Consider the following 21,072-nt stretch of genomic DNA (forward strand, 5'->3'; position numbering starts at 1 on the left):
AAAAAAAGACTTTGCCTGACGAAGTTTACTGTATGTGAAAGAAAGCTCGCAATAAAAATAATTCAAGAAAATGTCCTCAGATGCCGATGAAATTACTTCAATAAAACGAAGCGATTTTGATGCAGACTTTCTGATGCAGAATTTTTGATTTCTTTTGGGAGTGAAATGGCGAGATGAGACACAAGAGTTGAGACATTATATAAAGTCTATGCATGAGATGAGATGAGACGAAAAAATGTAATCAGATGACGTCTGTGAAGCTGTACCTGGGTTTGAGTGCACTGCTGCCGCCCACCGTCCTGCTTCCTACCGCCAACCGCCGCCTCTCTTCCTACCGCATACCCGCAGATGCCACTTCCAAAAAACCGTGTAATCGACTTCCCTCACCCTAAGCCGTATCATAATACCCCAAAATGTTAATTTTACTCTAAATTCCTAAAAAAATCCAGAAAACTAACTAATAAACTTATAAAATAATCCGCATAGGTTCCTACAGCGGGATTCCAAACTACCACCTCCATGCTTGCATATATTACTGATCACACCCCCGGTCATCATTTAATGCGGACCCGCACCCGCCAGATCCCTCTGGTCAAAATTACCAAGCCGGTAAAAGTCATAACTTGGACTTTTTGCTAATTTTGACTTTGTTGCCGTTTCCTACAGCGGGATTTCAAACTACCGCCTCCATGCTTACATATGTTATCGACCGCACCCCCGGTCATCATTTAATGCAGACCCGCACCCGCCAAATCCCTCTGGTCAAAATTACCAAGCCGGTAAAAGTCATAACTTGGACTTTTTGCTAATTTTGACTTTGTTGCCGTTTCCTACAGCGGGATTTCAAACTACCGCCTCCATGCTCACATATGTTATCGACCGCACCCCCGGTCATCATTTAATCGGCCTTCTGGTCAAAATTACCAAACCGGTAAAAGTCATGACTTGGAGTTTTTGCTAATTTTGACTTTGTTGCCGTTTCCTACAGCGGGATTTCAAACTACCGCCTCCATGCTCACATATGTTATCGACCGCACCCCCGGTCATCATTTAATGCGGACCCGCACCCGCCAGATCCCTCTGGTCAAAATTACCAAGCCGGTAAAAGTCATAACTTGGACTTTTTGCTAATTTTGAGTTTGTCGCCGTTTCCTACAGCGGGATTTCAAACTACCGCCTCCATGCTTGCATGTATTACCGACCACACCCCTGGTCATCTTTTGGTGTGGACCCGCACCCTCCAGATGCATCGGATCCATATAAATAAACTCAGAGTTACTTTTGCCTTCTTCCTTAGTTTTACTTTGATTCTCAATAATGAACATGTAGTATAGATTCGTATAACTTAAATTTATAAGCTTATCAAGTTAGTCAAATGGCGAGATGTTGGAAAGCTCTTTTCTTGCTTGGTGAAGTGGTATTTTCAAGACATCAGAGTAAATTAGCTCCAGTGTTTCGGGAAGCAGAACGGTTGTTACTTGTAAAATGTCCTGAAATAATAATATATAGTAAGAATACGTAATACATAATTTCTTTAAATGTAAATTGTGATATAATCATTGTAAAGATACTTCAAATCCTAGAGCAGAGATGTTTTTAAGCTTTTGGATATCGGAGGAAACTGTGGAACATATCTTCGAGCAAGATTTTGTGGTAAATGGATATGATACCACCATTTGCTGCAAATTTCCAGAAAAGTTTGGCTTTCGTTCCACCCACATCTGCGTAAATAATGTATTAGAATATTACTATATCAGGTTCTAGTTAAATAGCTGGGAAAATTTAGCGACCTTTTGTCGAGCACATTTGTAGCCGCCGACAAATTCATCCCGATTGGCCACGTAAAGTTCCATTATGTCTTCTTTAATGTTGGAGTAAGCCATCATGAGTGAATCCTCAGTAAGATTCTCAACGATTCTGTACAATAATTACAATTAAATTCATCGTCCATATTATTATGTATTTGCAAGTTACTTATATCGCTGATATTGTTGTTTCTCCTGGGTGACAAATTCTTCACCCCAAACTTGCTTCCGCAGCGATTGCTTAGCTAAGAATATAAGAGATTTTTATTGTTATAACTGTTATAAGAAATTTGGTAATAAACGTTTGCAAAAATTCAATTAGGCTAATCAGACCAGAATTCCCTTGCTGATCCGTCAGAATGTCAGAGACTATTTTCCTAAACTTTGACTCCAGGTTAGCTGTGGTAGTCTCCTCTTCTTCCGCGGATGTTTTATTACGCCTTTGCCTATTTTTCCCGAATTTGTATAGGAAGAAATTAGTATTTACACTATAATAAAACATCTTTCAGTCGGGTATTTTTGTAGAATACGATGTTAAACGGTTATTAAAGTTTGTTTAAATATTAAATACTACATTACCGAGTCTCCAAACATCCATCCATAGTTCGTGCTACATTATTTTGATTGTTCAGAGTAAGAACTTGTTGGAGGGGTTGAGAAGACCTGTCTCTCCCAATCTTTTGAACCCTTGCATTCTCTTGCCTTCTCCTCGTCAAGCTTGGTAAGCTCAGTCCTATTATGTAAATATCTATTTTTTCGTTCGCCTTTTTTTCTTTTGCTCCATGTCTCCTTGCATTCTTGAACTTCTTCTTGAATTAGTCCCTTTGGAATATCTCCACGTTCGATTTCGTCGTCATTTTGCAGCGTTTTTGTAACTAGCTTAACTTCTTTGCTTGCTGTTTTCTTTGGTAGATTGTCGAATACAAATTTTTTGTTTTTACCATTTGTAATTTCTAAGCGATGCCGAACAAAGTCGGCGACATTTTCCGGTTCCACGATAAGATTTTGCTTTAATAGCCGAAACTCTGATTCACATGATCCATTCGTTGCCCGGACAAAGTTGGCGTTCTTGGTTTGCTGCACAACTCCACGTGCGAAAATTCCAACGTATGGGGCGTATGTGTTTTCAAACACGTTCAGCACAGCAGGATTGTAAAATGGGTTCAACTCTGCATCCTCATTCACGTGTTTTTCTTCAATTCTTCTTATTTTCTGAAAAGTGTGGTAGAATGGCGACTTCTCACGTAATAACCTACTTGCGTTTACTTCTTCCTCGTCTGATCCTGCATAGTCATCCACTATAACGTCCCCATCCACCCATTCTTCAAGAGAAATTGACTTGATTCGCGCGAGGTTGTGTTGGACATCTTCGGGGGACATCTTCTCCTTCCCAAATAGGGTACATATATCCTTCATGGCGATTTCCACGTCGTTTAACGTTGACGCCTCTTGTAAATTGGCTAACCCTCGTACGCTTGCGTCCACGATCTCATTTCGAAATTTATGCCCAACGGTTTTCTTGCGAACATTGTCAAGAAATGACTTTGTCAAATGAGATGCACACAATTGTATGCACGCCGTATCTCCAGCAAACGTGTCCTCGTTTTTGAGGACGGCGTAACTTTTCTTCAAATATTCTTCTAGTTTCATTGTGTTATATCCCTCAGACACAGCATGAAGCATGGCGAAATTAAAGTCGGTACATATTACATCAGGGGCACTCTTGGTCTGATATGGGCGTAATTTTTTCACGCCTCGCTTGATGCTAGTAAGAGGACCCGCAATATCATTGGATTGACCTCGCATTAAAACACTGTCAGCCACAATGAAGCTTCCCTGCTTCGTTTGTGCCACAATAGTGTGCAATAACAATGTGTTCCTTTTGTTCCTGTGAGTTTTGTCAGCAGGATCATTGCTAGGATATAGGGCATCTCGTGGGAGGGGCTTTAAAATACCTCCTGTCGCATCAATTCCCACAATAACATGTTCTCGTGAAATTGTGTCCGTAAATAATTTTATTGATTGCTGGTCGAAAAGATCCAGCCTAAAAAGTTTTGCATCCAAGTTAAAATCTTGGATGTAACCACAAATTGTGGCGTTGGCGTTGTGGCTTGTCTGGTAGTGATTTTTCAACAACCTCAAGTCGTCGAATATATTAGAAGCCAGTCTGACTTTTCCTTTGGACTCTGATTTCACAGTTCGTAGAGCGTCTGCACTGGGAGGAACGCTTTTATGTAAAAGCTCGAGCCCTTTCACATGGCTCAAGTCTGTGAAACTCCGAAAGATTCCAAGGTAGTTTCCAAGGCCTCTCCCTGGATTGGTTTGCATGTGAAAGTTACTTGAAATTTGATTCCACATGAGCAGTATCCTTCCTGTCGAGCGAATGGCTGATCTTTTTTCCTCTCCGAATAATAATAGGGCTCCCGCCTATTCTTAAAAGGGCAAAGGATGCCTGCTTCCCGAAGTTTCTGCGAGATAACGTCCCCACGAATCTTGTTTTCTACAAATTTCGAAGTTTTGTAGTCAAAAAATTTGGAAACTTCGTTTGGGGAAAATATAACTGTAATTTTTTTAGCCGGAATATAATTCAGTTCTTCCTGAGAAATGCCAAGGACAGTACAAACTGTGTCCACATCGAGTTGTACATCAGCCAAAGGTGCGTGAACTCGTACGGTTTCATTTTGGTCGGTTGACCCTGTCTGGTGATCGAACTGGTATGAGGTTTCTTGTGCGTCTTCCTCGTTATTTTGTATATCCGCCTGGGAACCTCCATTCGCATCATCCTCAGGTCCGTCGTGTTTTTCGGTATATGTGTCATCATCAAACTTCTGTACGTCGTCGTTGCCGTCATTTTGATCTCCGTTTTCAGAATCCAGGTCGTCGTTCCCATCTTTTTCAATACTGTCATTTTCTTTAGTTTCTGCTACATCCCGACATTCCAGACAATACCACTCATTGGACTCGTTGTAGTCGCAATGATTTTTTCCGACTCCGTCCTTTTGGTAATGATACCACTTACCACATCCGTAAAAAAAGTAGAAATACACAAATTTTGCTAATTATGATTTTTGTGATTATATTCAGATAGATTTGCCGGGTGCGGGTCCGCATTAAATGATGACCGGGGGTACGGTCGATAACATATGTGAGCATAGAGGCGGTAGTTTGAAATCCCGCTCTAGGAAACGGCGACAAAATCAAAATTAGCAAAAAGTCCAAGTTATGACTTTTACCGGCTTGGTAATTTTGACCAGAGGGATCTGGCGGGTGCGGGTCCGCATTAAATGATGACCGGGGGTACGGTCGATAACATATGTGAGCATAGAGGCGGTAGTTTGAAATCCCGCTCTAGGAAACGGCGACAAAATCAAAATTAGCAAAAAGTCCAAGTTATGACTTTTACCGGCTTGGTAATTTTGACCAGAGGGATCTGGCGGGTGCGGGTCCGCATTAAATGATGACCGGGGGTACGGTCGATAACATATGTGAGCATAGAGGCGGTAGTTTGAAATCCCGCTCTAGGAAACGGCGACAAAAACAAAATTAGCAAAAAGTCCAAGTCATGACTTTTACCGGCTTGGTAATTTTGACCAGAGGGATCTGGCGGGTGCGGGTCCGCATTAAATGATGACCGGGGATGCGGTCGATAACATATGCAAGCATGGAGGCGGTAGTTTGAAATCCCGCTTGAGGAAACGGAGACAAAGTCGAAACTAGCAAAAAGTCAAGTCATGACTTTTACCGGTTTGGTAATTTTGACCAGAGGGATCTGGAAGGTGCGGGTCCGCATTAAATGATGACCGGGGGTACGGTCGATAACATATGTGAGCATAGAGGCGGTAGTTTGAAATCCCGCTCTAGGAAACGGCGACAAAAACAAAATTAGCAAAAAGTCCAAGTCATGACTTTTACCGGCTTGGTAATTTTGACCAGAGGGATCTGGCGGGTGCGGGTCCGCATTAAATGATGACCGGGGGTGCGGTCGATAACATATGTGAGCATGGAGGCGGTAGTTTGAAATCCCGCGCTAGGAACCTATGCGGACTATTTTATTAGTTTGTTATTTGGTTTTCGGGATTTCTTGAGTATTTTAGAGTAAAATTAACATTTTGTGGTATTATGGTACGGCATAGGGTGAGAGAAGTCCATGTACAAGGTTTTTTAGCATTGGCATCTGCGGGTAGGCGGTAGGAAGAGAGGCGGCGGTTGGCGGTAGGAAGCTGGACGGTGGCAGCAGTGCACTCAAACCCAGGTACAGCTTCACAGACGTAATCAGATGCGAGAAAGTGGGAACCAGACAGACAAATGTTCTCGCTAAATAATATTTTCTTGTTGCTGTTTGTAAATATTTCTCTCGGATATAATTCTCTGGGTATGTCAGGTATATTTTTATATATTTTCTTGTGTATAATCCTTACATGTTTTCTCGTCGTTTGCTGACTCTAAATTTGGTGACATACATTAAACATAATAGAGTAATACTAATTTTTATATTATTTTTGTTGGGAATATGTAGCTCAGGGGGTAATGATGAGGATACACAATTGGTCCGACAAATACCAGTACTAAAGATGACCACATTAAAACATACGTGTCCAGTGGTGGTGTCGAAGAAAAATGGTGGTCCAGTAACCATGTTTAGTTCACGGGAAACATCGTCGTCGACTACAAAACAGGATAAGCAAATCAATGTCTCCTCCCCCATCATCAATCAAGCTTCTTCGCAGACAAAATCTCCCGTACAATTGAGGACATTTTCAAAAAGGTTTCCATTCATAGACAAATCATATGAGAAAAATGGAAAAATTGTTTCTCCACAATCACAACCACGATTCCTGCATGAAAGTTGCATTAATAGAAATCAAATTCCGACCAATCCTTTTGCACATAATATTTCAGAACGTATGTTTAATTTCATTCTTGATTTTAACTACAGTTTAGATACATCTCACTCAAGTAATAATTAATTATTGTATGTTCTTTGCAAAAAAAGGCGCACAAGAAGCACAAGTACAATCTGACCCACTGCATTTGGAAGTTTATTCATATTTGTAAGCGGTATTAAGTTTTATGTTAATACTAACTGGTGTGATTATGTTCGAATTATTTTAATGCGTGTCACAATTTTCAGAGACATGTCAAAGAGGGGATTTACAAATGACCACACATACTCTGCAAGCAAATGCATCGAATGCGAATTTTGTCACCAGAATTTTGAGAATTTGGAGCAGTTAATGAGCCATTTTGTTTCGGATCACTCCAAAGTGACCAAATCATTTATTTGTGTCCTCTGTGATCGAACCTTTGTTTCAACCGTTCTACTAAGAAAACATATGGACTTACACAAGGATGCAGAAAGCCATGAAATTTTCTGTGATATTTGCGAAGACCGATTCAAAACAGATGATGACTTACATCGACATTTAGACTCGCACACTGTGATTCGGGGTGTATTTTCCTCAATGAAGTCATTTCATAGTTTCAAATGCTTATTTTGTCGTAGCGGATCGAACACGCGGAAGACATTTTCATTTTTGAGACAACATGAGCTAAAGAAACATCTTTCTGAGCTTAACTTTGTTTGTAATGTCGGAAATTGTAAGGAACCCTTTTCACACTTGTACTTACTCGAAGCACATAAAGTTTGTCACCTCCCAGAACCTACAAATCAAGACACGACCACTACAACGATGACAACGGCCACGACATATCCTTGTTTAGTGTGCAACTATCAGTTTGATACGGTGAAAGCACTAAAGTACCACCATTTAATTCACCTAGATTTCTTGGAAAGATGTTCAAGACTGAACTATAAAAAGACTTTGGAAATGGAACTATTTTGCAAAAAGTGTGGGAAAGCTTTTATCCAAAGAGAAGATGTAAAATTGCATGCATGTCACTCAACTCCACTTCGATGTGAATTATGTCCAGAGTATTATTTCACTGAGCGGCCCCACTTAGTTAACCACATAATTGAAAAGCATGAAACAATATCTACACCCAACAATAAAATGTACCGATGCTTTAAACCAAACTGTGCAAAAAGGTTCGTCACGGACTTTATGTACAAGCGACATCTAAGATATCACCATTTGTCAAGATGCCCTTTGTGTGAATTTGGGATCAAAGAATCGAAATACTCTAAGAAGGATATCAAGTCAAAAATAAAGTCACATATGACCTCCTGCCATGCTGCAGCTGAAGGAGAAGATTCTAAATGCACAGTTTGTTTAAAACAATTTTGTACTCCTTTGACATCCGTCGTCCATTTGCGTAAACATCATCCAGAGATTTTCACGTTTATTTGTACCATTTGTGATAAAACGTATTCCTCGCTAGAGCAGTTGAACGCTCACACGTTGTCTCACAATACTGGTTTTACGGATGCTGAAGGAACGACCCAAGATCTCCAAATGTTTGAATGTTATTGTTCCAACTCGTTCATTTCAGTTAATACATTTCAAGACCATCTTGAATCTCATACAGGGGAGGGTTTATTGATCTGTGAGTTGTGCGTCTCTCATAATCGTCTGGCCCCTTCGCTATTTCATGGTATAGAAAATTTGCAGAAGCACACTGAGAGAGAACATTCTTCTGCTGGAGCTGGAACACCAAAGGACACGCCATGGGAAAGTATCGATTTTGATGCATTGATTGAAGAAAATTTTCCAAGTTCAACATGTTCATTATCATTATCATCTCTTCCAACAACAATTTCTTCAACACTTTCATCCTCGCAATCGTTGCCACAAATAGAAAACAAAGAAGATGTTATCATGATGGATGCAGAAAATGACTTTGAGGTCGCTGACAATTCCGTTCTACCGTCTAAGAGTGTCAAATGTGAAGTATGTGATAAAACTCTCAGAGACAGTACAGCCCTCCGATTACATCAACATACCCATCCTGAACTTTTCATTTATAAATGTCCTGAAGCAAATTGTGACTCAAAGTTTGTCTCAGAGATTCATCTTTTCACTCATGCTCAAATTCACAGTTATATCCCTGATGAGTCATTAATCTGCTATTGTTGCTCAAAGTCAAGAACGTTCGAAACAAAAGAAGACCTGGCAAAGCATCTACGCATACATACGCAAGACAAGAAGAAAACGTGCCCGCATTGTCATAAAGTATTGCACAACACGAAACATTTGGCAGACCACATTGCCAATATACACAAAATGATATTATTCCGTTGTACTGATTGTAACTTGACATTTACAACCAAGGGGAATTTAATCCGCCACCAAAACTGTCGCCATTCAACCTCAAATGAAACTTTCGACTGTGCTGAGTGTCCGAAAAAGTATCGCTCGAAAGCTATGCTATACTGTCACCGGAGAGAAGTTCACAACCCAATTATGCAACAATGTGACCAATGCGGCGAAATGATAGCATCCTGCAAATTTAAAATGCACTTGCTTAAGGCGCATGGTGTTGACACATTTAAGCACATAAAAGCTAGTAGAGCCCTCACGCGATGCTACTTTTGCTCTCAGCAATTCTCTAGCCTAGTTCATCTTGAATTTCATATGACGAGTCACACCAATGAAAGAAATACGTTAATTAAGATCCCTCCTGAAAAGGGACGGCGCACTCAGAATCCACCATCAAGCCTAATTGATTGCAAAATATGTGGAAAACAGTTCCAACGAATTTACACGTACAATATGCACATGAACTTTCATAATGGCGTTAGAAAAATCAAATGCTCTGTATGCAGTAAAACATTTTCCAACTACTTGAGCCGAGCTGGTCATCAGCTCAGTCACCGCACCTTGAATCCTCAAGAAATAAACAAAAACAAGGAGACGAAGGCGTTTGCAAAAACTTGGACTTCATTTACTTGTAAATTTTGTCGCAAGGTCTTCACTGTGCGAACCCAGTACCAGTACCATCTAAATCAACACACCGGTAAATGAATTATGTACTTATATGTTTGCACCATATGCAGATTTGTAATTATTTCTCATCCTATTTTTTTGTCCTCAGGCAAAACTCCCTACAAGTGCCACATATGTGGTTTACGATTTTCTCATTCAGGACACTTTCTAGGACATAGGAAAAAACACTTGATGTGGGGAGATTACAAGAAAAGGCCAGATAACATGAGAGGTGCTCTACCAGAATCAGATGACGATGCCATTCATAAAGATGACGAAAAAGTCGCCTGCCCTGACCCAAAGAATGAACCACCAGTAATGGATGAAGTCAATAATAACACCAATGTACCAGACCCAGCTATTCCATATGAAAATCCATTCCCAACATTTAGTTTACAAGAAATGATTTAGATTTACGGGTTTGCAATGACAATGCATGTATTGTTATATATGCAATGGTTTCAATACATAGACAAGTTAAAAGATACTATTTACCCTTCGTTTTATATAAGCTGCTGCCTTCACTTGTTTAATAAAGTAAAATAAAAATAACTTCGCATGTTAAAGAAGGCATACTTTTCTTTTTACTTTTTAGGGTCCGTACTTACTTTATTCCGTTGAATTACCTATAAATAGTATTCATATTTGTGTCCTGTTTCTAGCTTTGCTTATTAATACGTGAATCGCATTCACAATAAACTACAATATGCTATGAAAATGTCCTTTGTTTGTTCCAGTGAAATGAGAAAGAAATAAGTGTTTTCGGGTTCTCTCCTACACGGCTACACGCTACAGCTACACGTGGGTGGAATGAAAGCTTAGTTGATTTTGACTATTTTAGATATGAATCAGCGGCAATCAGTGTTAGTGTCCAATCGCCGATAAAATCGTCTAAAATTCTGAGTACATTTTGGCTCTCTAATGAAAAAAGTAACCCCAAAAACTGCCAAAGGTCTTTAAATATAGTTACCTAAACCTAACAGTAACAAACAGGTACAGTTCCGATTTATATTATTCCGAAATTCGGAATCCGAATACAGAATTAATATCGAAACTAATATCAATTATGCGACTTAAATTGAAATTCAAATTAAACGTTTCCGTAATATAACTGAAATTATAGTGACCTGCTCAACAAAGTGCCCCTGACCATACGACTCAGGAATGGGGCGAAAAGGAAAGCGTCCCTTGACCTTGAACACCTGTCCCCCCATCCTTGACCATGAAATGTCAGACATAATTGGTCAAAGCACGCCTCCCAAACACCCTCCAAAGTTGATCAAAGCCGCCATTCATCAACCGGAAATAGTTTTTTGTTCCACGTGCTCGGCTGAAATAGATTTGAAACCACAGGTCATACATTCGGCCGATAATGCACAACCACTTGATCCACTCCCACCGACAACAGCAACAGGTCAAATTAGTCTCGGTACACTTTGTGCACAATTTGGACTTGGCCAAGATTTCATAATGGGGTCTAGGAAGGATTACGTAGATATGAAAACTTCTTGCCACTTTTGCTGGGATTGTTTCACAATTGTTGAAGAAGTTCAAGAACTAAAACATCACATTGAACTCTTACGGGTTGATATGACCTCGAGGATGGTCACACTGAAATCTCGGCTTCACGAAAGTCGAAGTCTACGGTTATCTGAGCATAAAAGGGGCAGACCGCGACATAATGTTGCAACGCTCAACAAAATTCAGAAAGTTCTAAGTAAGGCGTTTGGTCCAGGTATTTAATTTTTTATTTATTTTACTTTTACCATACACCATTACTAATAAAATAGCTTAAACTAAATACACTGTATATTTACTCATGTTTTTTAGAGTTATTACCAAACCCGATAGCATCATCATATTCGAATATTCCATGTTACAAAAATATTGACGAGGAGGAGGATGGGAATGAAATCCCCAATCGAAAGAGGATAAAGACAGAACCTAGACAGACGTTACCTGCCAGTTTTAATTTTAATGGACGCCAAATATTAACCATCCCAGTTATTAAATCTGAATTTAGGACCAATGATTATGGCAGTACAATCCAAATGAATGCATTGTAAGTACATGTATACTCATACGAGCATATGTATTCATAAATATAATCTCTGTTTGCAAGCTACATGTACTCTGAAGATTTTAATGCAAATGTTTTTTTTGTATACACAGCAATAATAAAAAACCAATCCGTCAACTGCGCCAGAAACGAAAGTACATAAAAAAAGAAGCAAATATTAAGAAGAATGAAAGCAAATTCGCATTTAAAGCAGAAGAAAAAATTGGATTTGAGAGCGACGACGAGTGGAACCCTGTTCCGGAACGCCAAAAAAGAAAATACAGGAAGAGGAAGCAAGTAAAACAAGAAGATCCTGAAAAAAATCTAAACCTAATAATTGATTACCACAATGAGATTGATGAGAACAATGATTACGGAGATGACTTTTTAATGCCGATAATTAAATGTGCGAAAACAGAGAATATATCGTTCATGCAAGGATATTCAACGCCTGCTTTGCTTAGTTATGGCGATGGAAAGGTAACACATCGGTTTACCAAGTAATTTTTAATTTTCGCATTGATAACATTTTAATTGTTTGTGCATTATTATAGTGGTTGACGGACAATATTGAGTTGGCAGAAAAAGGAATTATTGTGAGGCCCACACTCTATCACCATTATTCTGAATATTGCTTAAAGAACAATCGAGAAACCCCAAACCAAGCTACATTTGGGAAGCTTGTGAGAAGCGTTTTCAACGGGAAGGTGACGGCCAGACGGTTAGGGCCTCGTGGATGTTCCACATATTGTCATTCTGGAATACGCATAAAGGCAGACTCTCCTCTGAATGATGTAATTGAAGAATACGACATCGAAGAGCCTTCGAGATATAAACGCAAACGCGAAACCGGAAAACCAGAAATCTTTCAAGAATTGGGGATTCCAGGGTCCTCAAAAAATAGCCAGCAAACTTATTTGGGGCTGCGGAAATTATCAGTACTAGCTCGTTTATTTTAAAAATCAATTTTTGTTAATCCTTTATTCAAATGTGAACCGAGATCAATTCATTACAAATTGTTATTGATAGCCACTCACTAGCGCGCTCAATTCTGTTTGTGATTTTCGAACATAAAAAATATCCGAAAACTGTTATTAAATTTGTGTGTCGTGTCGTTTTAAGCCTTTTTAATTAAAAAAATATGTGCAGAAATATATTTTATTATAATTAACATTTAGTTAACATACTTGGTCACCAATAAAAATATTCATTAAAAAACCTCATCATAGTCATTCTACTTCAGTCAATAGTTTGATCACAGAATTAACAATATTACATTTTGATGTGATAACGATTAAGGCACCAGTCAATTTTTCCATTTTATTGCCTGAAATTAAAAAAAAAATCAAACTTAAAGTCTTAAACTAATTAATTGATTAATAAATGTTATCCTTACATTATGTTTTAATATGGTTTCAGCATACACAAATTCTTTAGAATTGTCTTCCAAATTAGATTTGTAAGTTAAAATTGCGGCTCTGTCTTTTTGGGCAGCGTAAACCTACAAGAAAAGTTTAAGTTTTCCAGAACTCACCTCCTCAAAAATACAATTCCGCTTGATTCGTAAATGACTTACATCAATAACAACACTATGACAATTTAGTTTACGGGCAATGACCAACTTCTTTTCAGTGTCGTCAATTAGTCTTACAAATCTGGCAACCAAGTCTATGGGAGCGTCCCCGTCCTTCAATGTATTGCAAACTTCTTCGAGGGGCAACAAGCATCTGTCCTTTGAACTGCCTAACCAAGTCTATTGAAATACAAAGAGCCAAATCAATTAAAATCTTAACCTAGCTAAAATTTTTCACATTGTAGAAACATAAATAATTCACCGACTTTTGTCAGTAAAAGTGCTTCGATTTGTGGCCACTTTTGTTGTACAACTAAAGCTTTGAGAACAACCCAATTGTATTGCTTGACATTTAGATTGAATTTTTGTTTGATATTGTCAGCGGTTAACGGAGGGTTTGTATTTTCATAAAAATTTTCTGCTACAAAGTTGAGCGTTTTCAGTACTGATGAATTATCCGTGTGAATAAATGAAGTTTTCTCCTTGATCTCCTTATATATATCTAAAGAATTACAAATCTTGAAATTGCAATCGTAGGTTCCTTCCTTCAACTTCCTTGGAAAGTAGGAATAATTTATAATTATATAAATAAATTACTTACAAAGCAGTTGTAGATGTTGATTAAATAGTAACGCCACTTCTTCATTGCTCAGTTGACACTCTGAATGATAAAAATGTTCCATTTCCTTCAAAAAGTTTTGCAAATTGTTTTCCCGTCTTAAAATGTGCTTATATCGAATCAACATGGCTTCCTTTGTCCTGCCCAGCATGCTACGAATAAAAGTTATCTTATAAATGGTTCACAATGAAAAATATTTACTCAAACTATTATATAATAAAACCCTGACAAAGGGGTAGATATGTATACTTACTTGAGAAGATCGACGAGATGATTAACTTCATTTTTTGTTTCCAAATATCTTACATAATGATTCGCAGCTGCTTTGTGTTCAATAAGCATTTGTCTAAAAATACTGTGCTTTAAGGTTTTGTATAAGAACAATGTCACCTATAAACACAATCAAGGAACAAATTAGAACGGATGAATTAGAGAACAAATTTACTCATATTGTGTGACATGTTTAAACCTCACAGCCAAAATGGCATTCCCATCATGAATTTCAATAGCCCTGGTTAATAATTGTTTCTTCTGGCTGAGACTTTGATAATGTTCCAACAATACATGTTCGTTACTATTTAGTAATTGGTGAATGGTCTCGTCCATACTAGGGAGGTGAAGAGGCCTCGTGTCACCTTGCTAAATGCAAAACATCAATTCAAAGCTGGCCTTCTTGAAATACAAGAGTTTACTCAATTATTTTTGCATTTACTTCACGGTGCATATATGCCTCAGGATTTAAAGCACCAGAAACAGGTCGATCCAGTTCTGTGAATAAATTCATATATAGATGTGTAATGTGTATACAGTTTGCATGTTTGTAATAAGGTGGGAAATATTTCAGATATATATAAAAAATAAATACCTAGTTCCAAGGGGCCAGAATTCCACAGGAATGGTGGGAGGTCTCGGAGCCGTTGGAAACTTTCGTGAATTTCTTCCGAGGATTCATCCGAGACAAAGGAACTCAAAGAACTCACTTCTGCCCTGAGATCCTGACCCACCTTCGTCGCTGCGTCGCGTTCTTGACTAACACCGTAAAATATGTTGTCCTGTTATTGTACAGCGATAATAAACAAATACATATTAATTCAATTGGCAAGGTCATCATCTTTAAAAATGCAATCTTCTACCTCTTCGATGGACTCTGTATCTTCGCCAAAACCAAAGCCTTTGATTTTAGAGTCGTTCCAGTATTTCTCGTCGTCTATTCCAAGTCGATTCGACATTTCGAAAATGTAAGTAGAAATTTGGTTTTCAGTTGACTCAACTTTTGCCAATTTTGTGTAGTTAAGACTTTGAAAGATTAATAAATCACAGCACTGATCACATAGACTAACGACCAAAAAATTTCGAAAAGTTGTAACAAAAATTTCTCTATTTAGAGAAATTTTTGTTACAACTTTAAATAAATATTAAATATTTAATTTAGTACATTTGTTTATTCGAAGTCGTAAATGTAAATATTTTTGAAATCTGAGTGTCTGATCCTGAGACAACCAGAGAAATTGTGTGATGGGCAATACGAGACCTGTTGAGAAAATAGTATTCAGCAGATTCCAGTCTGAAATTTTCAGATGTTTATTGGTTAGTATTTGAATTGAATGCATTAATGCAGATTTTATATACATACGTATTAGTTTTATAATTTTGTGTTTATTTTTTTACTTGTGCCTACTGCTGCGTTTGCATTCGAAATGAAAGAATATAATTTTTGGACTGTCCTCTAAAGATAAACCTGCACCAATGACACTCGTAACGACATAATGACATTTTTAAGATAAATTCATACAATTGAGACTCAATTATTGAGTGTTGTTTGACAGTTTGACATGATTAATGATTACTCAAAAGTAAACATCTTGTTTTTATTTTTTAATTAGAAAATGGCAAATAATTACCTTCTTAATCGGGATGGATTGTGTGTTCTTTGTTTGAGAGAAGTACAACAGATTCCTAATACCCAAATGCAAAAAATTACAACATTATGTGAATTTGTGCAACACCAAAAGTTCAAAACTTCCACAGCATACCAGAAGATAATCGAGCAACATGACGTTGATCAGGGGCTGACGTGTCAAGAATGCTTAGTCTTGATAAATGAAACTGAAGATATTTACCACAAAATTTTGCAACTGCAGGAACTACTTAGATCAAAAGTTGTCCTTATTCGAATAAGAATTTTGGATTCGGACGAACAAAAATTGAAGCTACAAAACAAGAATGATAGTACAGATGAGTTGGAAAAGGTGCTGAGAATACAAAAATCTCTACTGCGTTTGTCAGGTTGTTTAACTTTTTATGAACTAGAGTCATGTTATTGTATGCAATTAGTAATTGCCACTTACATTATTGCTTTTAATTAGATGAAGATGACGGCTTCAGCAATGTTCAAATTAAAGTCAAAGCGGAGACGACGGAAGAAGACCAATTTATAATGAATGGTTCTTGTTCTCCTTCTGCATTCCTTTTACATCCAGACAAGGTTAATAATAAGGAAGATGTCGAAGATGATAGAGATTCCGAATATTATTATGAGTTTGTCACTCCTCAAGAAAAACGTGAGAGTGCAAGATTAGCAACAAGGTACATAAATAATATTCATATTTATGTGCATTCATAAAATCACCCATCCTCTAATTTATGTGGGTATGATATTTATATAGAAGACGACAAAGAAGACTTAACGAGAGTGACAATCAAGGAACAACCCCCAAGAAACGAGGTCGAAGAAAGCTTAATAATCTCTCATCTATCACGAAACATAGCTCCCGTAAGAAACAAGTTACTAAAAAATATCCCATCAAACTGGCATCAGAACAAGCAGAAGCAAGCATTTCTACATCTGAAGAAATTGACACAGAACCTAAAAATGAGGAATCGAAAGAAATGAGACTAGTAGATGCAGATTTGGAATATAACAATGACCTAAAATTGAATGAAACAAAGAGCGCTCGGCGTCGTCGTCATCTTTCAAAAAACTTATTAAACAGTCACGTTAACAAATTTCACAAGTTTGATTGTAAAATATGTGACATGAGGTTTGCAACTAAGAGTGCCAAGAGTACCCACGACAAAGATGAGCACAAAATTGTTGCTTCATTTCAGTGTACCATGTGCAAAAGAAAGTTCTTTCGAATTGGGTCCCTACAGTCCCATATGGTTGTTAAGCATGAAACTGATGAGAAAAACCACGTGTGTGATAAATGTGATAAGCGATTCACACTTGAAGTAAACCTAGAACGTCATTTGAAACTTCATAAGTTTGAAACAGAGAAAACACTGGTTTGTGAGGTATGTGACTCAAGATTTGCTGATCATTCTCGTCTAGAACGCCATATGGCGACCCATAATAAGGCATTTTTGTGCACTTACTGCAACCAAAGTTATTCTTCAAACAGTGTTCTTTCAAGGTAGTACATATATAAATAAAAGTTTGCCAAACATGAACCAATGCCAATTTATGACATATATATGTATTTCATTATTATTACAGACATCAGAGAAGGCATACTGGGGAGAAGCCATATCAGTGTGACCACTGTGAGGAAAAATTCATCGATAAGGCAGCTCAACAATGGCACACAGCCAAGATACATTCAACACAAGATCAACATCATTTATGCCCAGTTTGTGGAAAAAGTTTTTTCTCCGCCTACATTCTTAAAGCACATTTGGATAGACATGCAGGGAAACAAAACATATCGTGTAAAAAATGTGGAGAAAAGTTTTATGATTCCAGTTCCCTAAAAACGCACTGTATTCAGAAGCACGACGATGAGCCCCTGATTTGTGATGAGTGGTAAGTAGTAAGTACAACTAATTAATAATGGTTTGAGAATACAAACATGATACTAAAATCTGAATTATTATAAAAAATTAACTACATGATAAAAGTTATGTATGTATGTAATACCGCTCTATTGTAATTATTATTATTTTTTATTTCATTCAGCGGAGCAAAATTCATGACAGGGAAAGGCCTTAAGCAGCATAAAATGTCTCACGCCGGCCTGAAACCATATCAATGCGATGTATAAGTTTTAACTATTTCTAATTATTCAAGTAAAGATAAAAATTTAACAACATCGAATACTGACAGGTTTGTGATGCTCGATTTCTTTCAAAGTGGGTCTTAACAAATCATATGAGAAGCCACACTGGAGAAAGACCGTACTTTAACTACATATTTTTTTAAGTTCAGGTTGCTATTTGCAGATTATGATTGACTTTAATATTTTTAGGTACCAGTGCCCACACTGTGACAAGGCTTTCAAGGCAAAGAAGCATGTAGATACCCATGTGAAAAGGATACACTCTGAGGATTATGTTATCAAAACCCCTTTCCGGTGCCTATATTGTCATAAAGCGTATCCCCGGAAAGGGATCTTAGATGGCCACATTCGTCAAGTGCACACAGGGGAAAGGTAATAGTAAATTGGATTGTATATATTATATAAACTCTATCATGTGGATATAATAAGTACTATTAAATGGTTAATTATTGATAGACCATTCCAATGCGAACACTGCAACAAGGGATTCGCCCTTAACACCACTTTAAGACTTCATTTAAAATCTCATGGAATTAACGTATCGGTCAGAACTCCAAGGCTCCCAAGGTCCAAAAGAGAACAATTTTCATCATCCGTCACACAAAATGAAAGACATTCGTCTTGAAAATTACAAAAACTTTATCCTCGAGTAGGCCATGCGGCTAACACAAAATTCAACAGCAGTTTTTTTTCCAATATCAAACTTTGATGGAACGGCTCACGTTACGTTATCATAATTATAGGTCCAAAATGTCAACATTCCAAAATCCAAATCTTGTCCTTCGTACTAGTTCATACTTTTATCAATTCTGAGTAATGAGGTTTGTTATAAATTAAAGTAGTTTTTGGCATTGACATTGTATTATTAATGATTTACTGATTTAATAATACTGAAGCAATTTCAATAAAAGTCTATTATCAAGGCGATAATTGTGATTTATGTATTTAAAATAGTTACCTATGATATTTTTATATGAGAATGATAATTGTCTTCGGGCATGATTATTTTTTCTACCATGTGGCTTTGTGGTTCTTTGAAACTTTTAATTCCTAGAAAGGGTGCAGATTTAGTTGATTTCAAATGACGATTCTCAAAGATTTAAAAATATGTTTGTTTAAATACCAATCCACAAGCTGGACAATCCACACAAAACCTTTTGGCTTTTACGGAACAATCATTCACAAGTAGATCACCGAGACATTTGTCGTGATACATGGAACCACAATCACAAGCAACTTCTGGAATGTTGCCTTCAAATTCAAAAGAGTAGCATATCACACAAAGTGATTCGATATCATCACTGCCATTTTCATTTCCTTCTTCATCAGCTATTGCAAGGAATTCAGACTGTGTAATGTCTTTGAGGTTTTCCAAAATTGATTTGTCTTCTGACCATTCCTTTATGTGCAAATATATTAAAATTAATAATATTACTTTGCTTACTAATGGAACTACCGGAATCAAACTTTTGGATATTTTACACTGTATGTATACCTTGCAATGTTCATCGACCAATGTTTCTAATCCAAGGATATTTTTTTCTGGTCCAGAAAACTTTATTTCAGGCAAAGCCATTGGGGACAAGGGATTGAATATAAGATTGATAACAATGTTTTGAGCCATTAATATTCGTCGATGAATATCGCCGCGCTTTGGTTGTATGGGATCAATTAATTGACATTTACTGTCTAATTCGTCCATTGCACTCCAAAATGTCGCATATTTATCAACTTCAAATTTGAATTGTTCCAAAATATCTGACAACGACTGAAAATTTGAAACAGACAAAAATAAATATACTTACATCAGTTAACTGAAAATGATTATATACGTACGTACATGCGGCCAGTGAACGGCGATCGACGGTGGGGGCAAATCAACAGTAACTTTAACTGTTGCATGTGGATATTTGGGTGGAATAGTGCACTTCACAACATGCTTCCGTCCGAGGTGATCAACATATTTCATTGATATCTCACGAAAATTATTAGACACGAATTCCACCTAATAAGTCAATCAAGTCCAATATGCTAAGATTGAATTGAAACCAATGCTTTTCGAAATGAACTTACATTTTGTACTCCTATAGAATCCAATTCATTGAAAATGGTCATTAAAAAATCTGAATTACTTGATCCTATTAGTAAATCACTACCATTACTGTTACTCTCAGTATTTTTATCCCCTGGATCGTGCTGATTAATCTAAGATAGTTGAATCAAAAATACAAATTTCGGCTGATAAGCTGGCTCGCACGGTAGAACAATAAATCCTAAGCTATTGGCTCACATATATTTCAATTTCTCTCAATAGATCAACCAATAATCCGTCTTTCGATGTCAACATCTAAATGGCGAGAAAAATCGTGAAGAAATGACAAAACAAAGACATAGAATTAGATTAAGAACAGCTTATTAATTACAAACCCCTTGAAAATTGGCGATAATTGTCATACTGTCATTGTCACCTTGGAATGACGCATCGTCACATCTTGGAAAATTGGGCGCAGAAACTGCCAATCTGACCAGTCGCCTCTGAAGACAATTGATCGTTTTAGGAAACCCTTTAATACAGTGTATAATTATAAGTTGATCTCACCTGCCCTTGAATGAAACCGGTCCAATAAGTATGATCCTTCCAGTAAGTCAGCAAAGGAAATTCTTCCATAATTTGTAATATCTGATGGTCACGAATTGATTTGTTATCCACTTTCTTTATCCGAGCAGCAGGAACACGATGGGCAACATCTTCTTGGAAATCAATTTCCATTTCAGTCTCAATTTCACCTTCCATTTTCCAAACGTAAATAAATTGATGATCACAGATGACAAACTGGAATTGTTTACACTCGCTCTCACTTGAGAACTCCATGAAAAAATGAGAATCAGGAAAAATGTCTTTGTCTACTAAAGAGTAAATGTGCCATGCTTATATAGGATCAGATATGAAAACAGAAAGATCGTGTGGAGATAATATCAACTCAGTTTTTCTTTTCCATCCCGCGCTGGTATCCTTCCCATGCTATTAGTATGGTAGGGATACGAAGCGGGAATCAAATTTTTGGTGAAGTAATTCTG

General features: G+C 37.4%; 4 protein-coding genes across 9 annotated transcripts; 2 read left to right on the forward strand and 2 right to left on the reverse strand.

Annotated features, from left to right (window-relative positions):
• Positions 1 to 6,062: 6,062 nt before the first annotated feature.
• On the forward strand, positions 6,063 to 12,965 carry LOC110842856. 3 transcript variants are annotated; one of them, XR_004833865.1, is made up of 9 exons: positions 6,063 to 6,177; positions 6,322 to 6,707; positions 6,799 to 6,856; positions 6,937 to 9,719; positions 9,798 to 10,681; positions 10,812 to 11,423; positions 11,519 to 11,750; positions 11,861 to 12,227; positions 12,302 to 12,438. XR_004833865.1 is itself a non-coding variant. In XM_022088694.2 (5 exons), the coding sequence occupies exons 2-5, from the start codon at positions 10,853 to 10,855 to the stop codon at positions 12,704 to 12,706; spliced, it is 1,575 nt and encodes a 524-aa protein (XP_021944386.1). In that variant the 5' UTR covers positions 10,114 to 10,681; positions 10,812 to 10,852; the 3' UTR covers positions 12,707 to 12,965. The 3 variants fall into 3 exon arrangements, 1 of the variants encoding a protein (XP_021944386.1); XR_004833866.1 differs by having other exon boundaries at positions 6,083 to 6,186; XM_022088694.2 differs by lacking the exons at positions 6,063 to 6,177; positions 6,322 to 6,707; positions 6,799 to 6,856; positions 6,937 to 9,719 and having other exon boundaries at positions 10,114 to 10,681; positions 12,302 to 12,965.
• On the reverse strand, positions 12,710 to 15,710 carry LOC110842858 (spermatogenesis-defective protein 39 homolog). Its single transcript, XM_035847242.1, has 12 exons — positions 15,608 to 15,710; positions 15,471 to 15,503; positions 15,073 to 15,274; positions 14,805 to 14,991; positions 14,652 to 14,707; positions 14,414 to 14,578; positions 14,193 to 14,329; positions 13,922 to 14,091; positions 13,587 to 13,822; positions 13,324 to 13,500; positions 13,144 to 13,248; positions 12,710 to 13,074 (listed from the first exon to the last, which is right to left on the reverse strand). Exons 3-12 carry the CDS (start codon positions 15,166 to 15,168, stop codon positions 13,054 to 13,056), a joined length of 1,350 nt encoding a protein of 449 aa, XP_035703135.1. The 5' UTR covers positions 15,169 to 15,274; positions 15,471 to 15,503; positions 15,608 to 15,710; the 3' UTR covers positions 12,710 to 13,053.
• Positions 15,553 to 18,938, forward strand: LOC110844553 (oocyte zinc finger protein XlCOF6). Its single transcript, XM_022090779.2, has 9 exons — positions 15,553 to 15,694; positions 15,823 to 16,225; positions 16,306 to 16,525; positions 16,606 to 17,352; positions 17,436 to 17,741; positions 17,895 to 17,973; positions 18,042 to 18,112; positions 18,184 to 18,366; positions 18,451 to 18,938. Exons 1-9 carry the CDS (start codon positions 15,686 to 15,688, stop codon positions 18,617 to 18,619), a joined length of 2,187 nt encoding a protein of 728 aa, XP_021946471.1. The 5' UTR covers positions 15,553 to 15,685; the 3' UTR covers positions 18,620 to 18,938.
• On the reverse strand, positions 17,837 to 20,992 carry LOC110844554 (E3 ubiquitin-protein ligase FANCL). Of its 4 annotated transcripts, none has more exons than XM_022090781.2 (10): positions 20,594 to 20,992; positions 20,422 to 20,529; positions 20,285 to 20,341; positions 20,151 to 20,199; positions 20,068 to 20,078; positions 19,835 to 19,999; positions 19,490 to 19,762; positions 19,118 to 19,393; positions 18,953 to 19,044; positions 17,837 to 17,952 (listed from the first exon to the last, which is right to left on the reverse strand). In XM_022090781.2, the coding sequence occupies exons 1-9, from the start codon at positions 20,864 to 20,866 to the stop codon at positions 19,006 to 19,008; spliced, it is 1,251 nt and encodes a 416-aa protein (XP_021946473.2). In that variant the 5' UTR covers positions 20,867 to 20,992; the 3' UTR covers positions 17,837 to 17,952; positions 18,953 to 19,005. The 4 variants fall into 4 exon arrangements, with proteins under 4 accessions (XP_021946473.2, XP_035703132.1, XP_035703131.1 ...); XM_035847239.1 differs by having other exon boundaries at positions 20,463 to 20,529; positions 20,594 to 20,967; XM_035847238.1 differs by having other exon boundaries at positions 20,068 to 20,199; positions 20,594 to 20,990.
• Between the last annotated feature and the right edge of the window lie 80 nt (positions 20,993 to 21,072).

Source organism: Folsomia candida, unplaced genomic scaffold, assembly GCF_002217175.1.
Source record: "Folsomia candida strain VU population unplaced genomic scaffold, ASM221717v1 Fcan01_Sc002, whole genome shotgun sequence".
In the NCBI taxonomy this organism is placed as follows: Eukaryota; Metazoa; Arthropoda; class Collembola; order Entomobryomorpha; family Isotomidae; genus Folsomia; species Folsomia candida.

Coding starts and splice junctions, on each gene's coding strand:
- LOC110842856 (XM_022088694.2), top strand. CDS start 10,853: ATGGGGCGAAAAGGAAAGCGTCCCTTGACCTTGAACACCTGTCCCCCC. Junction 11,424..11,518: donor AAGTAAGGCGTTTGGTCCAG/GTATTTAATTTT, acceptor CATGTTTTTTAG/AGTTATTACCAAACCCGATA. Junction 12,228..12,301: donor TTAGTTATGGCGATGGAAAG/GTAACACATCGG, acceptor GCATTATTATAG/TGGTTGACGGACAATATTGA.
- LOC110842858 (XM_035847242.1), bottom strand. CDS start 15,168: ATGTCGAATCGACTTGGAATAGACGACGAGAAATACTGGAACGACTCT. Junction 14,708..14,804: donor TTCTGGCCCCTTGGAACTAG/GTATTTATTTTT, acceptor ATTTATTCACAG/AACTGGATCGACCTGTTTCT. Junction 13,823..13,921: donor TCAACATCTACAACTGCTTT/GTAAGTAATTTA, acceptor GTAATTCTTTAG/ATATATATAAGGAGATCAAG.
- LOC110844553 (XM_022090779.2), top strand. Junction 16,526..16,605: donor AGTGCAAGATTAGCAACAAG/GTACATAAATAA, acceptor ATATTTATATAG/AAGACGACAAAGAAGACTTA. Junction 17,353..17,435: donor TCAAACAGTGTTCTTTCAAG/GTAGTACATATA, acceptor TTATTATTACAG/ACATCAGAGAAGGCATACTG.
- LOC110844554 (XM_035847238.1), bottom strand. CDS start 20,866: ATGGAGTTCTCAAGTGAGAGCGAGTGTAAACAATTCCAGTTTGTCATC. Junction 20,000..20,067: donor ATTCTATAGGAGTACAAAAT/GTAAGTTCATTT, acceptor TTGACTTATTAG/GTGGAATTCGTGTCTAATAA. Junction 19,763..19,834: donor TCGCCGTTCACTGGCCGCAT/GTACGTACGTAT, acceptor TCAAATTTTCAG/TCGTTGTCAGATATTTTGGA.